Source organism: Podarcis bocagei, assembly GCF_964188305.1.
Source record: "Podarcis bocagei genome assembly, chromosome: 15".
In the NCBI taxonomy this organism is placed as follows: Eukaryota; Metazoa; Chordata; class Lepidosauria; order Squamata; family Lacertidae; genus Podarcis; species Podarcis bocagei.
Genome location: NC_138141.1, coordinates 21437028 through 21454540, shown reverse-complemented (window position 1 = coordinate 21454540; position 17513 = coordinate 21437028). Strand labels below are relative to the sequence as shown.

Here is a 17513-nt window from a genome sequence, read left to right as displayed (position 1 = left end):
AGAATGGTAAAAGGTGGGCGATGTCCCCCAAGCAGGGGTCCCAGGGAGGCAGCAGTGATGGATTTTATTCCCTCAGACCCTCTGCTATGTGGGGAGATGCTCTTTTTCACTCAAAGGTAGGCCATTTTGTGGAGCCTTTGAATATTCAAATTGAAACTATCGCGCAATCATTGATTGTCAAATCATTGGATTCTTGAGGTTTTAAATACTTGGCTTGCGGGGAGAAAAATTCAAACTTATATCTGTAGGTATAAAACATTAATATTGTTTGTCTCCCACTCGAGATCTCCACAAAGGGTTTGGAATGATTTTTTAACTGAAAAAACCTTGTTTTCTTCTCTGTTTTCCTCTTGAATTAGGAAGCCCAGCTGAGGATCCCTTTTTTTGTCCACAGAAGATCCCTGGGTGTAAAAGGAAAAAAAACACAACCCAGAATAAAGACTTTTTCTTCTTCTTCTTCTTCTTGCCCTGGAAAATGTCAGGTAAGTTTGATTTCATTCTCTCTCTTTGTGGGGTTTTGGTGGGGAGGGTGGATTAATTCTCACCCGTGTAGTTTGTTGGGACAGTTTGCTTTCAAATAAAACAGGGTGGAAGAGGAAAGGGTGGGGAGAGTTAAGAACAGGAGAGCACCAGTGGCTCCAAAATGCAGTGAAATCAATGTTTCTTTAAGTGCATGCAAGTTAAATCTAACCAGATGCAAACTCATATACATAATAAATATATAAATATATACACACAGGCACACACAACACATCAGAGCAACAGGGCTACAGGAAAAAGAAGCGTCTCAGCTGGGAATGTTCTGGAGTGCAGCTGCTCCAAACTTCACTGTGAAAGGCAGCATTTAAATATATATATGTATATGTATAAGTATATTTTTAAAACACATATTACTTATGTGGAATTTTCACCTCCAAAGCCAGCCTCTCTGCCCAGGCAACCAGGGGCTACGGATCTCCAAATTACAAACATTTCTCCCCCTCCATCCCCGGGGTGCAATTTAAGACTTCAGCCACGTAACTTGCCAGGTGATTAGTTGTGGATTTTAATATTCAGGGAACGATCAGAGCCCACCCACCACGACAGCGGGGCTTAGCCAGCCACCTGGCTCTCCCCACTTCCCGGGAGGAAGAGGAGAGGCTAAATGAATGCACCCCTAATACAGTAGGGTGGGGTGCGGTGGTTGGGGGGGGGGGGGAAGATGCGACTTTTTTAAAAATGGAGTGCGGCGCTCAATAAGGGTCGCTTGTGCCCACAGGTCCCCCGTGCTATTCCTTTTGAGTCCAGCGGCGGCGCTGCCGCGCAAGAAAATCCACGCGGGGAAAAAAAACCCCCGCTGCGCTCCCCACGCGCGATCGCTTTCCATTCTTCCCACGCGCAATATACGCTTTCCGTGCACGGCTTGGGGAGGCAGGCAGATATGCGAGGTGGAAGGAAATGGGTCTCTCAGGTGGGTCTCTTGCGGGTGGGGTGTAAAGTAGGGGCAGGGAGATTGTCGGTTGGGAAGAGAAGCCGGATACTTCCGAGTAAACAGACATAGGATTGCGCTGCACGCGAGTCCCCTGGATTGCGACGGCTCTTTCTCCGGAGCCAACGTGCACAAGGTTGCAATTGTTATTTTTTTGGCGGGGGGTGGAATAAATGCAAGCTATCAAAAACCGTGTATAGAGTTTGCAATTGCTGTGCACGTTGACTCCGGAGTCCCGAAGCCGGATCCGGGCCACGTTTTACTCGGAAGTAAGCCCCACCCCCCGCCGTGCTCCACGGCGCTTCCTTCTTTCCAGGTAAGTAAGGGCAGCTTGGCAGGCGAGGAATCGCCCGCCGCTTTGGCAAGGAGCCTGGCTGGAGATGGCGCGGCACCTTTACTCCCCAGCAAGAGGGCTGAAGTCCCTCCTAACCCGACCTCGGGAGCCACCCGCAGCGAGATTCCTTGGAGCGGATCCGGCCTGCCCCCACCCGCTTTCCCGTTCCCACGTGCGGGTCGTGCAGGCCTCGGAGCGCGGGCCTGTTGGCAGGCGGCGCGGACAGGAGGCAGGCGCGGAACGGAGCGCGGCGGCCCGCAGTTACTCACGGCGCTTACGAGGGAAGCCCGGACCAGGCTCCCTCCGGCGCAGCCAGCCTAGCGCAGGGCTCCGATCCGTGGCGCGCTTACTCCGGAGTAAGCCCCGTCGAACTCGGCGTGCCGTGGAATCGGTTTGCAAACGGCTTGCAGCAGCCCGCTCCCCGTCTGTCCCCCCTGCTCTTCTTTTTCTTATTTTTGAGGAGCGGGGAGGGATCAGAGCCCCCCTCTCCAAATTTCACCGCTTTCTTCTCTCTCCCCCCCCACTTCCTAGTCCTCAGATGCCTCTGCAAAGCTCCCTCACACACTCCCTCCCAAAGCAAACGCGGGATTTACTCACGAAAGCAAGGGTTCTTGGGCGAGATGTTTGCACCACCCAGAGACATGAAATGGCAGGATTCTGAGCTGCGGAGAGTGAATAGGCTTTTCCTGCAAAACTACCCTTCCTAGGCGGCCCCGCAAGCCCTGACATTTAAATCGGATTGGGGATAAACGCATTTGTGACCTAGGCGCGCCTTGTGCAAAAGGGACAGTTCAGGGAGCTGGCCAGACACCAGTTGTTCCTCTCCCTCGTGGGAATCGGCTCTAGTGTAGGTGGTTGGTGGGTGGCAGATATGGAGTAGCAGGAAAACATCATAAAGTTGGGCAGAAGAACCCATTTCATCCATACTTACCGCTGAGTTTAGAGGCCCACTACAATTTACAGAGTTGGTTTGCAAAGAATTACACAGGGTTGTACCCAGTGCTGGTCTTAAGAGTAGACCCATTGCCGTTATTGGACCTGACATACTTAGGTTCATCGATTCCAGTGGGTCAGCTCTAGCATTGAATCCAGCCCACAATAGGAAGAAAGGAAGCTGCCTTATATTCAGTCAGACCAATTGGCCCATCTTGTGTGCTGTTGTCTAGACACTGGCAGGCAGCAGCTTTCCAAGGTTGCAGGCAGAGAGTCTCCCCTAGCCCCATGCAATGCTCTAAGTTGCAGCTGCTCAAAAGCTCTTCTGAGTGCTTGCCTTGCCTACCCATCTGGGTAGCTTTTTAAAAAAACCAAGGGATGAACTTATTTACTGATTGCATTTATATCCAACCCACTTTCCTGGTAACGCCAGGTGGCAGGCACGATTCTCCACCTCCTCCTTTAACCCCCACAGCAACCCTAAGCTAAGAAGCAGTGACTAGCCCAAGGTGAACTTCATGGCTGAACGAGGATTTGAACCCAGGTCTCCTGGGTCCAAGTCCAACACACCAACAACTACTGTATACCACACTGGCTTCTGGGTATTGCTGGTCTCAGCAGCAGGGCCAATGGTAAGGGGTGATGTACATTGGAGGCCCCAGAGAATTTGGATGGGCACAGGTTCTTCACCCCTCCTTTAGACAGTGACCCTTGATTCCGGAATTCCATTCTGCATGTTTGCAACACTTTGAGCTGGCCAATCTTCTAGAAGCCATATAAGTTTTTGGTTTTTCAGAAAGGGGCGTCACGCCCAGTGGTGGGGTGGGTACCACCTGCGTAAGAGTGGGGGCTAGGACACCAGGATTGAAATTCCCTCTCCACCATGAAGCCCACTGAGTTTTCAAACTCGCAGGGTTGTTGTTGTGAAGCTAAAATGGAGAAGGGGAGAAGAAGTGTGTACTTTCTGAGCTCATCGGAGGAAAGGTGGGATATAAATGTCGCCATAACCAGATTACTACTGCTCTGTGGTGCAGCTGGGTAATTTTATACTGTACTTTGGACTTACACAGGGGCCCACCTCTTTAGATAAAAGGTATAAATTTACTCGAGTCTTACTGCACCATCGCATGTAATGCACACCTAAATTTTCAGAACCTTTGAAGCCAAAAAAGGAATTTGCTGGCGAATGTAAATGTGCTGTCGAATCTAATATGCACCTTAATTTTCGCAATGTAATTTGGCCAAAAAAGGTGAGCATTAGATTCGAGTGAATACGGTACTACTCCACCAAAATGTGGTAACGCAACCTTGCTGTGTGTGTGTGTGTGTGTGTGTGTGTGTGTGTGTGTGTGTGTAAATTTCCTAAAATCCTAGCCTGATGGCAACATTCCTACTCCCGCATAATGACTGCACTCAGTGTAAGCAAGGCTGCACAGAATCTTGAAGCAACTCAGTCTGGGGTTTTTTTGGGGGGTGGGGGGGTGGTACTTCCACCCAATAAGGCCAGCTAGCACTGAAAATAGTAGTGAGTTCCAGTAAAAGAAAGGCCTCTCGTTTTCCTTTTCCCCTGGCACAAGATACCTTCCTGAAAATTAAAAAAAAAAAAAATACTGCCACTGATTATATACATTTAGGCATTTTGCAGTGGAATGGCATGGTCTCAGATGGTGCCAGATGCACAAGAAATATCCAGCTTTCTCCCCCTGCTCTGTTTCCCAAACCTCTGCAGGGAAATAAAATCGTTGCAGCTTCTCATCTGGCAAACTCATTCTAGGAATTGTCAGTGCTGTTCGTCAGGGCAGGACACTGGACAGATGCCTGTGGTCCCCTAAGCAGAATGAGCAGGTGCCCCCACCACCAAAAATAACATATCGGGGCTCACTGACCATCCCTGGAAATCAATCTGTAACGCATTACTACCTAAGGACCCCTCTGTTCCCTGCAAACTGTCCTGCCCAGTTAAGACCATTAAATCCAGAATCTAACATTATGTAGCTGCAGCACTGAACGTTGTTGGCTGAAACTTGATGCTTCTGTTTTCTCAGGACAGGTATCACTTGTTTGGCTGTTTAATACATAGCACTTGCATAGCACTTTTTGAGCGTTGTGGAAGACCTTCACATTTGCTCTCCTAGGCAAGCTTCACAAGAGCCCTGTAATGTAGACTGGTATCATTCTTCCCACCCCATGGATGGGAGTGAGAAAGACTGAGACTAACGCTGTGTACACATCGTACATTTAAAGCACGTCTCCCACTGCCCAAGAATCCTGGGAACTGTAGATTGTTAAGGGTATCTCTCTGAGGTGTGTGCTTTCGATGTGCTTACACAGCCTCTAAGCGTGAGCTAGAGTAAGCAGGTGGAACTATGGCAAAGGTGAGGTTTGAATTAGGGACACCCCGGTTGCAAGGAATTCACAGCCAGGCAGCATAAGCACATGCAACTGGGGTAGCTCAGTCAATAGAGCACGCTACTCTTAATTTCAGGGTTGTGGGTTTGAGCCCCACATTGGGCAAAAGATTCTTGCATTGCAGGGGGTTGCAGTAGATAACCCTTTTTGTCCCTTCCAGGACTCCAGGATTCTGTCATTCTATGCATGTCTGCTAGGGACGCGGGTGGTGCTGTGGGTTAAACCACAGAGCCTAGGACTTGCTGATCAGAAGGTTGGCGGTTCAAATCCCCGCGATGGGGTGAGCTCCTGTTGCTCGGTCCCTGATCCTGCCAACCTAGCAGTTCGAAAGCACGTCAAAAGTGCAAGTAGATAAATAGGTACCGCTGCGGCGGGAAGGTAAACAGCATTTCCATGCGCTGCTCTGGTTTGCCAAAAGTGGCTTAGTTATGCTGGTCACATGACCCGGAAGCTGTACGCCGGCTCCCTCGGCCAATAAAGTGAGATGAGCACCACAACCCCAGAGTTGGCCATGACTGGACCTAATGGTCAGGGGTCCCTTTACCTTTACCTATGCATGTCTGCTAGGAAGTAGGTCTCACTTTGCTCAATGGGGCTGACTCCAAGGTAATCCCGCACAGGATTGCACCATTAATGACAACTGTCTACTGCCGGGACGAGTGCTAGTTGTATCTGTATAATTGTGCAGCGCTCACTTCCTGCTGTTTAATGACCAGCTGTATTTTGTTGTTTAATGACTGTTGGTATTTATTTATTTATCAAGGCAAATACACCGCTTAATTTTTTTTTAAAAAAATCTCTTGAGCAGTTCACATAAAATGATATAAATATTAGTTTAAAGTAGCAATAGACAGGATTTATACTGGGCTGTCCGCACGTCATTCCGCTTGGGGGAAGAACCACAAGAAGCAATGGGACATGCACTGATCTGAAATGAAGTAGTGTGCCCTGAAAGCAGGATTGTACATAACTGCCCCATCATGAGCACAAATTGTTATGAATGCAGAATTTAATAGATGTGCCCATGAAGTATAACCAAGGCTCACAGTATAACCAAGGCTCTTGGTTACTATAAGAAAAAATATGGTGCGAAATATCGGGGTGTAGCCCATGGCTGTAGCCAGGATTTTTGTTGGGGGGCAGGACTTTTGTTGTGGGAGGAGGGGCAGAACCAACGTGATTGGTCAGTTAGTTATGTATTTCTATTGTTTTACTTGATGGGGGGGGTAGCTGCCCCCCTGTCCCCTCTTGGCTACACCAATGGTGTAGCCATCGCTGGTCCCTATTCAGACTGTAAGTCAACCCATTGACATTAACGGACGTGGCGCAACTCATTTAAGGGTTATTGATTTCAGGAGGCCCACTCGGAGCAGAACTTTGTTGGAGACACCCCATTAGTTCTGCAATAAGCTTCTAGGATAATCTTCCAGCTTTAAAATTCTACTTGCATCTCCCCAGTCGTGCTGAAATGTGTTCTCCTCTCTGTCACCGCCCTCCCCGTAAGAATCAAATGGGAGGGTGCCCAAAACTGAGTTGCTGTTATATGAACGGGAACTCCTACTGGGTCACAACAGGGCCATCAGGCATGACAAAAAGATACTGAGCGCCCTCCCTGCGGTGTGTGTCGGGGGGGGGGCAGATTCTTCAGACTTACTGACCAGAATGGAATGAGACCTCCTTGAGTGTAATCTGGACTTAATAGGTTTATCGAACTCTAAACTCATGTTGGGGGAAGCTTTATTTGACAAATGTTTGACAACATGCGTTCTATCAGGAAGTGTTTACAAATTAAGGAATGGTTGCAAGGCCATCAATAATATATTCAGAGAGATATACTGACATCAAGTTTTCCTTAAAAAAAAAAAAATGCTTTCGATCATTCCACTCATCCAACAGTCTGCCATTGACCCCCTCTTTCTAAAGTATTTATATGTTATCCATGAAAGTCTGATAAAGGGTGCTATGTAAAGTGTAATAAGAATAAGAATAAATGCTATGTTGTGCTCAAGCTGATGTAAAAAATCCAATTGAAACATGCAAAGGCTCAAACCACATTTTAAGGCTTTTCCCCTTACAAGTTTATTTTGACTTCCTGTTTTGTAATTCAGCATGACTTTCAGCTCCCTGCTACCCAGAGGTAAGTAAACCCTGTAAAGGAGGAAATATTTCAAGGTAGCGTGGTCAGGATTAGAACCCAAGTCTCCTAATTCCTAAAGTGTAGAATCACTTGCTTAAGCAATTTATGACTCCGAGCTGGTAAACCCTAAACTCACTTTTTACTTTTCAGAATATAAAATCCTATTGTTAAATTGATTCTTTTAGGAAAACCAAAGGTCTATCAAGGTGTCCGAGTCAAGATTACAGTGAAGGAGCTTCTGCAGCAGAGAAGAGCCAAGCAGGCTGTGGCCGATGAAGCCGTAAGCACCTCCTCCTCTTCCCACAGTTGTGGCCCTTTTGTATCATCATAATAAACAACTTGTTATTTTCTTCCTTTCAATTAGTGACGTGGCCTGCAGCATGCCACTTGGTTGTGCAACACTTGAACGTGTGTGAACTAGAACCTGGGGTCGTGAAACAGCTGTTCCCACATTGCACCACTTCAGATTGAAGGGGCGGTGCATTTGAATCCTTTCCTACCAAACACCAAACCCTGCATGTAGAAAACTAGCTTGTCAGTGAGAAATGTGGGGCTTAGAACCCTTCTCCTTAGCATATTAGCTTTCTATTGCAAGGATTAAAATATACGCAAGAGCATTCACCATTGTCACCCTCCACTTGCAATCTGAAGTGGTGCAGCCCAGTAACAGTTTATTGCTCGTTTAGACTGGGTCTGACTATAGAAGAAACATTGCACTGGAGCTGATGCAAAGCCATATGAAAGTCTTCCTGCAGTAGTTCATTCATACATACAGTGGTACCTCAGGTTACATACGCTTCAGGTTATAGACGCTTCAGGTTACAGACTCCGCTAACCCAGAAATAGTACCTCAGGTTAATAACTTTGCTTCAGGATGAGAACAGAAATCATGCTCCGGCAGCACGGCAGCAGCAGGAGGCCCAATTAGCTAAAGTGGTGCTTCAGGTTAAGAACAGTTTCAGGTTAAGAACAGACCTCCGGAACGAATTAAGTACTTAACCTGAGGTACCACTGTACTACCAATCACCCCCAAGCATTGAACATTTATCTGTAAACCAGCTATAAGGTGCCCTCTTTGTTCTCGTAAATTAATGCATGACATTTTTGACCAGTATTTTCTGACCAATCAAGTGTCAAAGTGCAATCATCATCTGGGGACCTTCTTTGTGTGCTTCCTCCACGAGAGGTCTGGAGGGTGGCAACATGAGAACCAGCCTTCTCTGTGGTGGCTCCCTGTCTGTGGAATGCTCTCCCCAGGGAGGCTCACCTGGTGCCTTCATTAGACACCTTTAGGCATCAGGCAAAAAGGTTCCTCTTCAATTGACATTAGCATTCTATGGCCTTTAAAATGTCTTTGTGGGAGGAGGGTTATTGGTTTGTTTTTGTTTTCTTACGCCTTTTCAGTTCGCCTTTTGTATTTTTATGTTGTGGACTGCCCTGTGGTCTTCAGAGGACGGGCGGCATGCAAATTTAACAAATGATAAGAATGAAAGCCTAATCTGCTAATTTTAGCATAAGAACATGGGAAGCTGTATTATGCAGAGACCATTAGTCCATCTGACTTAGCCCTGCCTACAATAAATGGCAGTGGTCCTCCAGGTTCGCAGCTGTATCTGGAGATACAGGGAGACTTCTGCATGCAAAACTTGGGCTCTAACATCTCAACCAGAGGACCTTTCCTTTCTGTGGGTGGGTTGCAGAAAGTGGAAGTTTTTGGTCCAGAAGAAAGAGGCAGGAGGGGGTGAATTCAATGCTGAAGGACTGCTCCAGACACACCAGTCTGGATGTGGCACCACAAGCCAGCTTTTGCAATGCATAAACTGTGGAGGTGGAATTTTTCGGGACTGTGCTTCAATTTCTGCTGAGTTGCTGCTCCAAAGCATCAGGGAGGGTTATGACACAGAGACCTGGGTGTTTCTGTCACTCTCTGATGCCTCCACTCTGGATGTTAGGCCAACGCAAGATTCCAGGTTACACCCATCCCTGTGTTGCAATTTAAACCATGGCTAGTCTTACATGGTCTCTCTCTTTTTTAAAAAAAGCTACAACTCCCATTTTCTAATGGTGCGAGTAGGGTGGGGAGGCTATAGCTCAGTGCTGCAACACCTTCGCCTTCAGAAGGACCCAGGTTTTAATCCCTGGCATCACCACCCGAAAGAATCAGGCAGCAGATGATGTGAAAAGGTTTGTGTCCGAAACTCTGGAGAGGCGCTGCCAGTCAGAGTGGGCAATAGTGGGCTAGATAGGCAAATAGTTTGACCTTATATAATGTAGTTTCCTGTGTTATCATTTGTTAAATTTACAAAGCAAGAGTGCGTAGACTTTTGAGTTTCCAACATTTGTCATCTTTGGAGTAGACCCATTGAAATTAATGGACATGGGTCGTTTAGATCTGTTAATCTGATGAGAGGAATTTACTTGGGTGCAGCCTGTGATCTCTTAATAATAATAATAATTTATTATTTATACCCCGCCCATCTGGGCGGCTTCCAACAAGAGTTAAGGTGTAGCTAAAAAAGGTAAAGGGACCCCTGAAAGTTAGGTCCAGTTGTGGACGACTCTGGGGTTGCGGCACTCATCTCACTTTACTGGCCAAGGGAGCCGGTGTACAGCTTCTGGGTCATGTGGCCAGCATGACAAAACAACCAGAGCACTACACGGAAACACCGTTTACCTTCCCGCCGGAGCGGTACCTATTTATCTACTTGCACTTTAGCGTGCTTTCGAACTGCTAGGTTGGCAGGAGGAAGGACCAAGCAACGGGAGCTCACCCCATCGCGTGGATTTGAACCGCCAACCTGATCGGCAAGTCCTAGGCTCTGTGGTTTAACCCACAGCGCAACCCACGTCCCATAAGGTGTAGCTAATCGGGCTCAAATGCTGATTATGGTAACACAGAACATCCTATAGCTCAGGAATGGGGAACCTGAGGACCTCCAGATGATATTGGACTACGTGGCCCATCATCCCTGATCAATGGCTGCACCGGCTGAGCCCAGATTCCCTGCCTCTGCCATTGCAGGAAGGTGGGAAAGTGTTAACTGCTCTTTGAGAGGAGGAGTGATCAAGCAGCCACACACAGCACATTGCACTATGTGCAAAGAGCTCCCCTGGCTTTATGTTGCTTTAGTGATTTGCATAAAGAAAGAGCCAGCCAAATACTGCTTCCGGGTTCACATCACTGGAGGGCTGTTTTCCACCTTCACAGATTAACTCTAGTACCCACCTGTTGCTGTTCCTTGGAAAAGACATTTGCCCTTTGTCTAAGAAACTGGGCAATCTGGGAAGTATGTGTGTGTGAGAGAGAGAATCAATCCCTTCAGCACTGAAATGACCCTAGTGAAGATACGTCTTCTGATGACATAAAAATGTGTGAATGTAGTTTAGTTTTCTAGCTGTGCTGTAAGAAAACAACAGTCGCGTTCTTATCTACTGTAAGCGGGAGGTTTTAGAACACAAGCAAGGCAGCTGTTTAGATGATCCTGCGGGCAGCCTGCAAGGGAAGGGGAGAGAAGAGACGGCAAAAGAGATTTTATGTATTGGGGCACGAACAATATGCAGACTGAAACACAGAATCACCATTGGGAATTTGCACTTCTCCAAATTTGGCAATGCATTTCTTCTATCGAGTAATGCGTGTGCGATAAAGTGTGCATAAAAATGCATATATTACATTAAAAAAGCATACAAAAATGCTCTATGTTAGGGGAAATTGTTTGCTTGCTGATGTGGAAATGTGTGTTTAAGAGTGGAAAAATGAGAAACGGAGAAATCAAAATTGATAGATTTGCTCACCTGTCATTTCATATCATATCCTTCCTCATGCAGGAAAGAATTTAAGCTTTCCTCAGTTTCTACTGACAGTGGCTCATGATGCTGTTTCATGTTTGTTCCTGAGACTTTAATGCCATTTCATATTCCTGTTTCTGCTTTTTTTAAAAAAAATGTTTCTTAGCTGCCTTGGGAGTGTCCAAAGCACTGTGTGTCAAAAATGGAATGTTATAAATAGTTAAATAATTTTTAGTGTAAATACACAGATTAATAGCAATCCCAGAGGGACCTCTCCCCAATATTTAAAACCAGTGGGTAGAGGGTTGTTGTAACATGCAAGATCTCATCTGAGAAATTTCACTAGCTTTCTTTGTGACTCAGATGGCTTTCCTCAACATCGTTTTGGGTGTTTGAAACTGCCTTCGGATTTCACTTGAGTCGAAACCTGGCAAGGAGTGGAGGGACTGTGAAACACCCCCCCCCCTTGGGGGGAAATTTCGTTCATCTTATGGAGAACCCCTCTGTTTGTGGAAGACCCATCCCACTTGCTTTGAGCTGCCCTCGAATTCCTTTTTAGGTGAACTCTGTGTGTAGGCTCTAGACTTCTGGAGTTCAGTTGGAACAGCTGCTGTTACAGAGCCGGCCTTTATGGATTTAACTGTGATCAAACAAAGCAAGGTTGTAAATTCCAGTGGGGGAATGCTTTGCAAATAGGGGTGACCTTCCAGTAACTTTAAAAAAATATTTCCTGCTCTCGGTGGCGCTTCACCCTAAACACAGGCATGTTGATAGCAGGTTATTTTTTTTTAAAAAAGCAAAAACGTTGAGAGCCTGTCCCATGGCAAAACAGTGCGTTCTTAACAGATTTCAGGAATTGCATGTTTCTTATATGGGAGCATGCATCTTATGAGTTAGGTAACCGACTAACTAACATCTAACTAAGTTATTGTATTTTAGTGTTTTGTTGGAAGCCGCCCAGAGTGGCTGGGGAAACCCAGCCAGATGGGCGGGGTATAAATAATAAATTATTATAAATTATTATTATAACATGGCCACAACTTCAACTTACACAGATAAAAGCAGAATCAACCTGCATTGCTAACCCCCTGCATGTTCCTCTTGGAGAGAAAGGCTGGACTTACCTCCACCGTGTTAAGGGGATGAAGGAAGGGGGGAGGGAAGGAGGCAAGGAATTCCTTCTGCTTTATAAATGGAGAATCACCCAGCTGTGCTTTGCTTTATTCCTTGTGTTCTCAGGTTTCCGGAGAAGGCAGTGGCAACAATGTCCAGTTCACGGAGTCTTTCTCCCCTCCCTGTGCAGGTTGGTACAAAAAGAGAGAGAGAGAGAGCCTTTTTTCCTCTCCCCTCCCCCACCTTTCCCCTCTTCTCCCAAAACACATCCCACTTCTTTCCCAGACTTCCTAAACTTGGTATTTAATTAGGAACCTAGCCAATCAGAACTTTGCTAAATGCAGAGGAGGACACAAAGAGGGGGAAGCCAGCAAGGATGTCCTCGCCCCACCTGGCAGCCTCTTCATCTCAGTTTGGTGCTGGCCTATAGAGCAATCCTCTTCCCAAAAGGAACTAAAGGACCAAGTTTAGTGGCTTGCTTTCTCTCCCATCCCTTTCTTTCCCCCCCCCCCTCTCTCTCTCTCTTCCTGTTAATCCAGCGGGGGGGGGGGTTAATCTTTTCACATCTTACATCAGCTCCTTCCTGGTGTGCAAGAACTCTTACTGTCAGAAAGTCCTTCCTGATGTTTAGTCCTTTCTTGTAACTTGAATCCATTGGTTCGGAGCAGGAGAAAACAAGTTTTCTCCATCCTCCACGTGACAGCCCTTGAAGATGGTGGTCATATCTCCTCTCAGTCTCCTCTTTACCCTAAGGCTACCAGATCCCCCCCCCCCCAATGAATCCACTTTTCAACTTCAGTAGGAATGATAGGATTTTGTCAGGGGACTGATTTGTAAATCTGGGGACTGTCCCTGGGAAACGGGGACGTCTGGTAACCTTACTTTACCTGGCTAAATATACCCAGGTCCTTCAACTGTTCCTCATAGGACGTGGTTTCCAGACCCTTGAAGATCTTGGTGGCCCTCCTCTGCACACCTTCCAGCTTGTCAGTAATCCTTAAATTGTGGTGCCCAGAATTGGACACAGTACTCCAGGTGTGCTCTGACCAAGGCAGAATAGAGCGGTACTATTACTTCCTTTGATCTGGGCACTATCCTTCTGTTGATGCAGCCTAGAATAGCATCAGCTTTTTGCTTTTTGCTTTTTATTCTGCTACTGCTGCATTGCATTGTTGACTCATATAAAGCCTGTGGTCTGCTAAGACCCCTATATCCTTTTCACGTGTACTATTGACAATCCTGGTGTCCCCCATCTCCTATTTGTGCAGCTGATTCTTCCTGCCTTGTGTCGAACCTTACATTTGTCATGTGTTCTTCAAGAATTGTGTTATTTTAATGGATTTTTTTCCTTTTCTTATTTGCTTGCTTTCGGCTGCCCTTTGGCTTGTATACCGTATTTTTCGCTCTATAAGACGCACCAGACCACAAGACGTACCTAGCTTTTGGAGGAGAAAAACAAGGAAAAAAATATTCTGAATCTCAGAAGCCAGAACAGCAAGAGGGATCGCTGTGCAGTGAAAGCAGCAATCCCTCTTGCTGTTCTGGCTTCTGGGATAGCTGCATAGCCTGCATTCGCTCCATAAGACGCACACACATTTCCCCTTACTTTTTAGGAGGGAAAAAGTGAGTCTTATAGAGCAAAAAATACAGTAAATCATCTAAATGATGTAACGTAACTAAAATGACAGCTGTTTGTCCTTGCGTCCTACTGTCTTGTTCTCTCCTCTCCTTCCTCTCTTAGCCCCTTACGTAGACACAGAACTTGCCTCTTCTTCGTCTGGCTGCGTACAACCCTGGCAGTTCCAAAACTGCACTGCTTGCGAGGAGATCCCCAGTTACTTGGAGCAGCTGGTTGATTCCTGCCTTCAAACTGAGCTAACTTTGGATGCTACTATGGGGACTACCCAGGGCAACATGCCTTGCTCGCCCGACAGCTTCCAACTAGGCCCTCCCTACCTCAACCAAAGCCTGGTAATTGCACTTCAGTTTTTATGGGTTGGGGATCAGGATTCTACAAAGCACCCGTATGCTTGGGGGATTTATACAGCAGGAAAGTAAGAGCACGACTGCAGGATAGAAATTGCCGAAAGCTGTAAATAGCTTTGGGAGAAGCACAGCTGCTCTTATGGAGCCCTGCTGTGGGGCCTCTGTTAAAGCAATTAAAGAAAGCCAGTGTGATAGTGTGGTTAGATCATGGGTAGGCAAACTAAGGCCCAAGGGCTGGATCCGGCCCAATCGCCTTCTAAATCCGGCCCGCGGACTGTCCGGGAATCAGCGTGTTTTTACATGAGTAGAATGTGTCCTTTTATTTAAAATGCATCTCTGGGTTATTTGTGGGGCCTGCCTGGTGTTTTCATATGAGTAGAATGTGTCCTTTTATTTAAAATGCATCTCTGGGTTATTTGTGGGGTATAGGAATTCGTTCATTCTCCCCCCCCCAAAAAAAATAATAATCCGCCCCCCACAAGGTCTGAGGGACAGTGGACCAGCCCCTTGCTGAAAACGTTTGCTGACCCCTCAGTTGGATTGTGTGACTAGGGCTTGGGAGACATGGGTTCAAATCCCCACTCAGCCGTGAACCTCACCTATGCCAGTTGCTGTCTCTCAGCCTAACCAACCTCACAAGGTTGTTGTGAAGATAAAACAGAGAGGGGGAGAACAGTGTTTGCCACCTTGGGCCCCTTGGAGAAGAGGTGAAATATATAGTGGTACTTCAGGTTAAGTACTTCGTTCCGGAGGTCCGTTCTTAACCTGAAACTGTTCTCAACCTGAAGCACCACTTTAGCTAATGGGGCCTCCTGCTGCTGTCGTGCCGCCGGAGCACGATTATTGTTCTCATCCTGAAGCAAAGTTCTTAACCCGAGGTACTGTTTCTGAGTTAGCGGAGTCTGTAACCTGAAGCATCTGTAACCTGAAGCGTATGTAACCTGAGGTACCACTCTAAAGGGAATCAATAAATGAAGCCTGAAGCCTTAATTATTATTGACTTTTTCCCTTAGATGCCTCCTTTTCTCTCTCCTCTCCCTTCTCTGTAGGGTCCTGGATCCCCGGATTCCTCTGACCCCTCCAGCTCATTTGATTACAGCTACTCTCCACCGCAGCCTCCTCCTTTCACCCCACTCTCTTACAGCTCCCCTTCCCCTCTGGATGCCAAGAGCTGCATGTATCCATCGTCGGAAGGAAGCCCCTATCACCAGCAGTCCCAGTTACAGTACAACCACGCCCCTTCTGCCTGCTGCTGTACGTCTTGCGGCTCCCAGCACTTGGACGCTTTCAGAGTACCGGAATATTTCCCCTACGCAAACACGGACTGCAGGGACTATGCCCCTTCCGTCTCCGTAGCAGATGACTTCTTCCGGAGAGATCGGAGCTGGGATACATGCTACAGCTAATGGGGGAGTGTCTGGTTGGCGGCCGCTTTCCTAAACGCAGGAGATCAGCATAGACTCTGGTTGCCATTCTGGTTGGAGGAGGGTGCAAGCATCCCAGCTTCACAGAGTTCTTCATCAGGTGTAATGGAAAAGGGGTGACATTATTAGACTGTTTGTTCTCTGCGCTAAAACACACAAACCGGAGAATCAACATTCTTCTGCACAGAGAAAAGCTGAATCCTGCAAGCGACTTAATTGATGTGAATGTCACTTATTTTGCCTAATTTGCTTTGCCTCTGCTGGTTGTGGGGAGGATCAAAGGGGCTAGGCAGGGCGCTGCCGTTGTACTCCTGGCCCACTGGGTATCTTACTCAGCACCATGTCTTATTTCATCAAGCACTGCCTGTATACTTGCAAGCACATCTCTGTAATCAAAAGTACTAGAAACTTCTTTTTTTAAAAAAGGCTTGAGCTAAATTGTGCATCCAGCAACACATTTTGCAGTTCTTCTGTACCCGATTGGAATTGTGGCATGTGCACAGCCCGTTGTTTAACACCCTGGATTAGTGGCATGTTTTACTCTCGCAACCCGGCGTGCTCAATATATTTAAAACTTTAGTCCCCTCCAGATGAAGGGTTCTGTGAAACGCAAAAGCTTGCATACGCCTATCCATAGAATATATATTCTGTTTCCTTCATCTCTTTCATAAATACAGCATGTATATATGTTTGTGCTCGGATCAGATAAGCCAGTATATTGCCTCCACGAACATAACCCAACCTTTTCCTTCTTCTGGTGGTGTTTTCTGTAGGGTTCATTTAAGGGTGCGCACAACGTTTTAAACCACATCACAGCATTTCTTCCGCCATCCTGTCATTCTTGTATCTTTGATTCCATTAAACAAACGTCAGCCAATTTGCCGCAGATGGGTGTGTTTCCCCCCCTTTCATTCTCGCAGCACAAACTGATAGCTGGAGGCGTATTTCAATGCATTGCGTTCACACAGAATGAAATAATTGTAGAGTGGGCTGGGACCTCGGTGGCTATCTAGTCTGACCCACTCTTCAGTGCAGAATATGCAATTACAGCACCCCTGACAACTGCTTAAATGCCTCCAGTGAAGGAGAGAGGCCAGCATTTCCACTGTTGAACAGGTCTTGCCATTAGGAAATCCCTCCTAACACTTAGCTGAAATCTGCTTCCCTGTAGTTTCCAGGTTCTAGATTTTTGTCCTGATAAAATTTTGATTTTTGTCGTGGGAGAGATACTTTCCATTTCCATTAAAGGCTGAGTGGGGAGGTTTCTTGGATAGTCCAGGGTAGTCCTATAGACTTTGTCTGTATATGGGTGTAATCTACCATTGGGGGTCAGTTAGTCAAACCACCCCATCTTTCCTCACTTATGGCTAGCAGCATGCAAAGCCTGCAGAAACAAAAATTCACCAATAAGCCAGAATTTGAAGTCCCAAGTACAGTAATTATTCTGTCTTTGCTCATCAACATGAAGCACTTTGGACGTCGGAAGTGTGGCTCAGTCTTCTGAGATCTGAACCACACATTTTGAAGCCTATGTCTACAAGGACCGTAAGAGGCAGACCCACATAGAATTCATTACAGTAATCAAATCTAAAGGTTACCAGAGCGTAGATGACAGAAGTTAGGCTATCCCTGTCCAGATAGGGGAACAGCTGAGCCACCAGCCAAAACTGATGGAACAATAAAACAACAGGGTGGCGATACAATGACTACTGCAGTCGAAGCAAGCTAATATCTCCAACTGTCTGTAAACAAACAATAAACATCCATAAAAATGGCAAAAGTAGTTTCCCCCCCAAATAGATTTTATCTTTATCAGTAAATAAAGAGTTCACTTGTATTATACCAGTGGTTCAGTGCTCATTTCTTCTCTTTCCAAAATAGATTTTATCTTGAACAATTGCAAACACAGTAATAAAGAGT

The 17513-nt window shown here is 46.5% G+C and overlaps 1 protein-coding gene across 3 annotated transcripts; it reads left to right on the top strand.

Moving 5' to 3' along the window:
* Positions 1–460: 460 nt before the first annotated feature.
* Positions 461–16479, top strand: POU2AF3 (POU class 2 homeobox associating factor 3). 3 transcript variants are annotated; one of them, XM_081172719.1, is made up of 5 exons: positions 461–482; positions 7467–7561; positions 12310–12373; positions 13925–14154; positions 15219–16479. In XM_081172719.1, the coding sequence occupies exons 1-5, from the start codon at positions 476–478 to the stop codon at positions 15573–15575; spliced, it is 753 nt and encodes a 250-aa protein (XP_081028845.1). In that variant the 5' UTR covers positions 461–475; the 3' UTR covers positions 15576–16479. The 3 variants fall into 3 exon arrangements, with proteins under 3 accessions (XP_081028845.1, XP_081028844.1, XP_081028843.1); XM_081172718.1 differs by lacking the exon at positions 461–482 and adding an exon at positions 1218–1450; XM_081172717.1 differs by lacking the exon at positions 461–482 and adding an exon at positions 1792–2158.
* The last annotated feature ends 1034 nt before the right edge of the window (positions 16480–17513 follow it).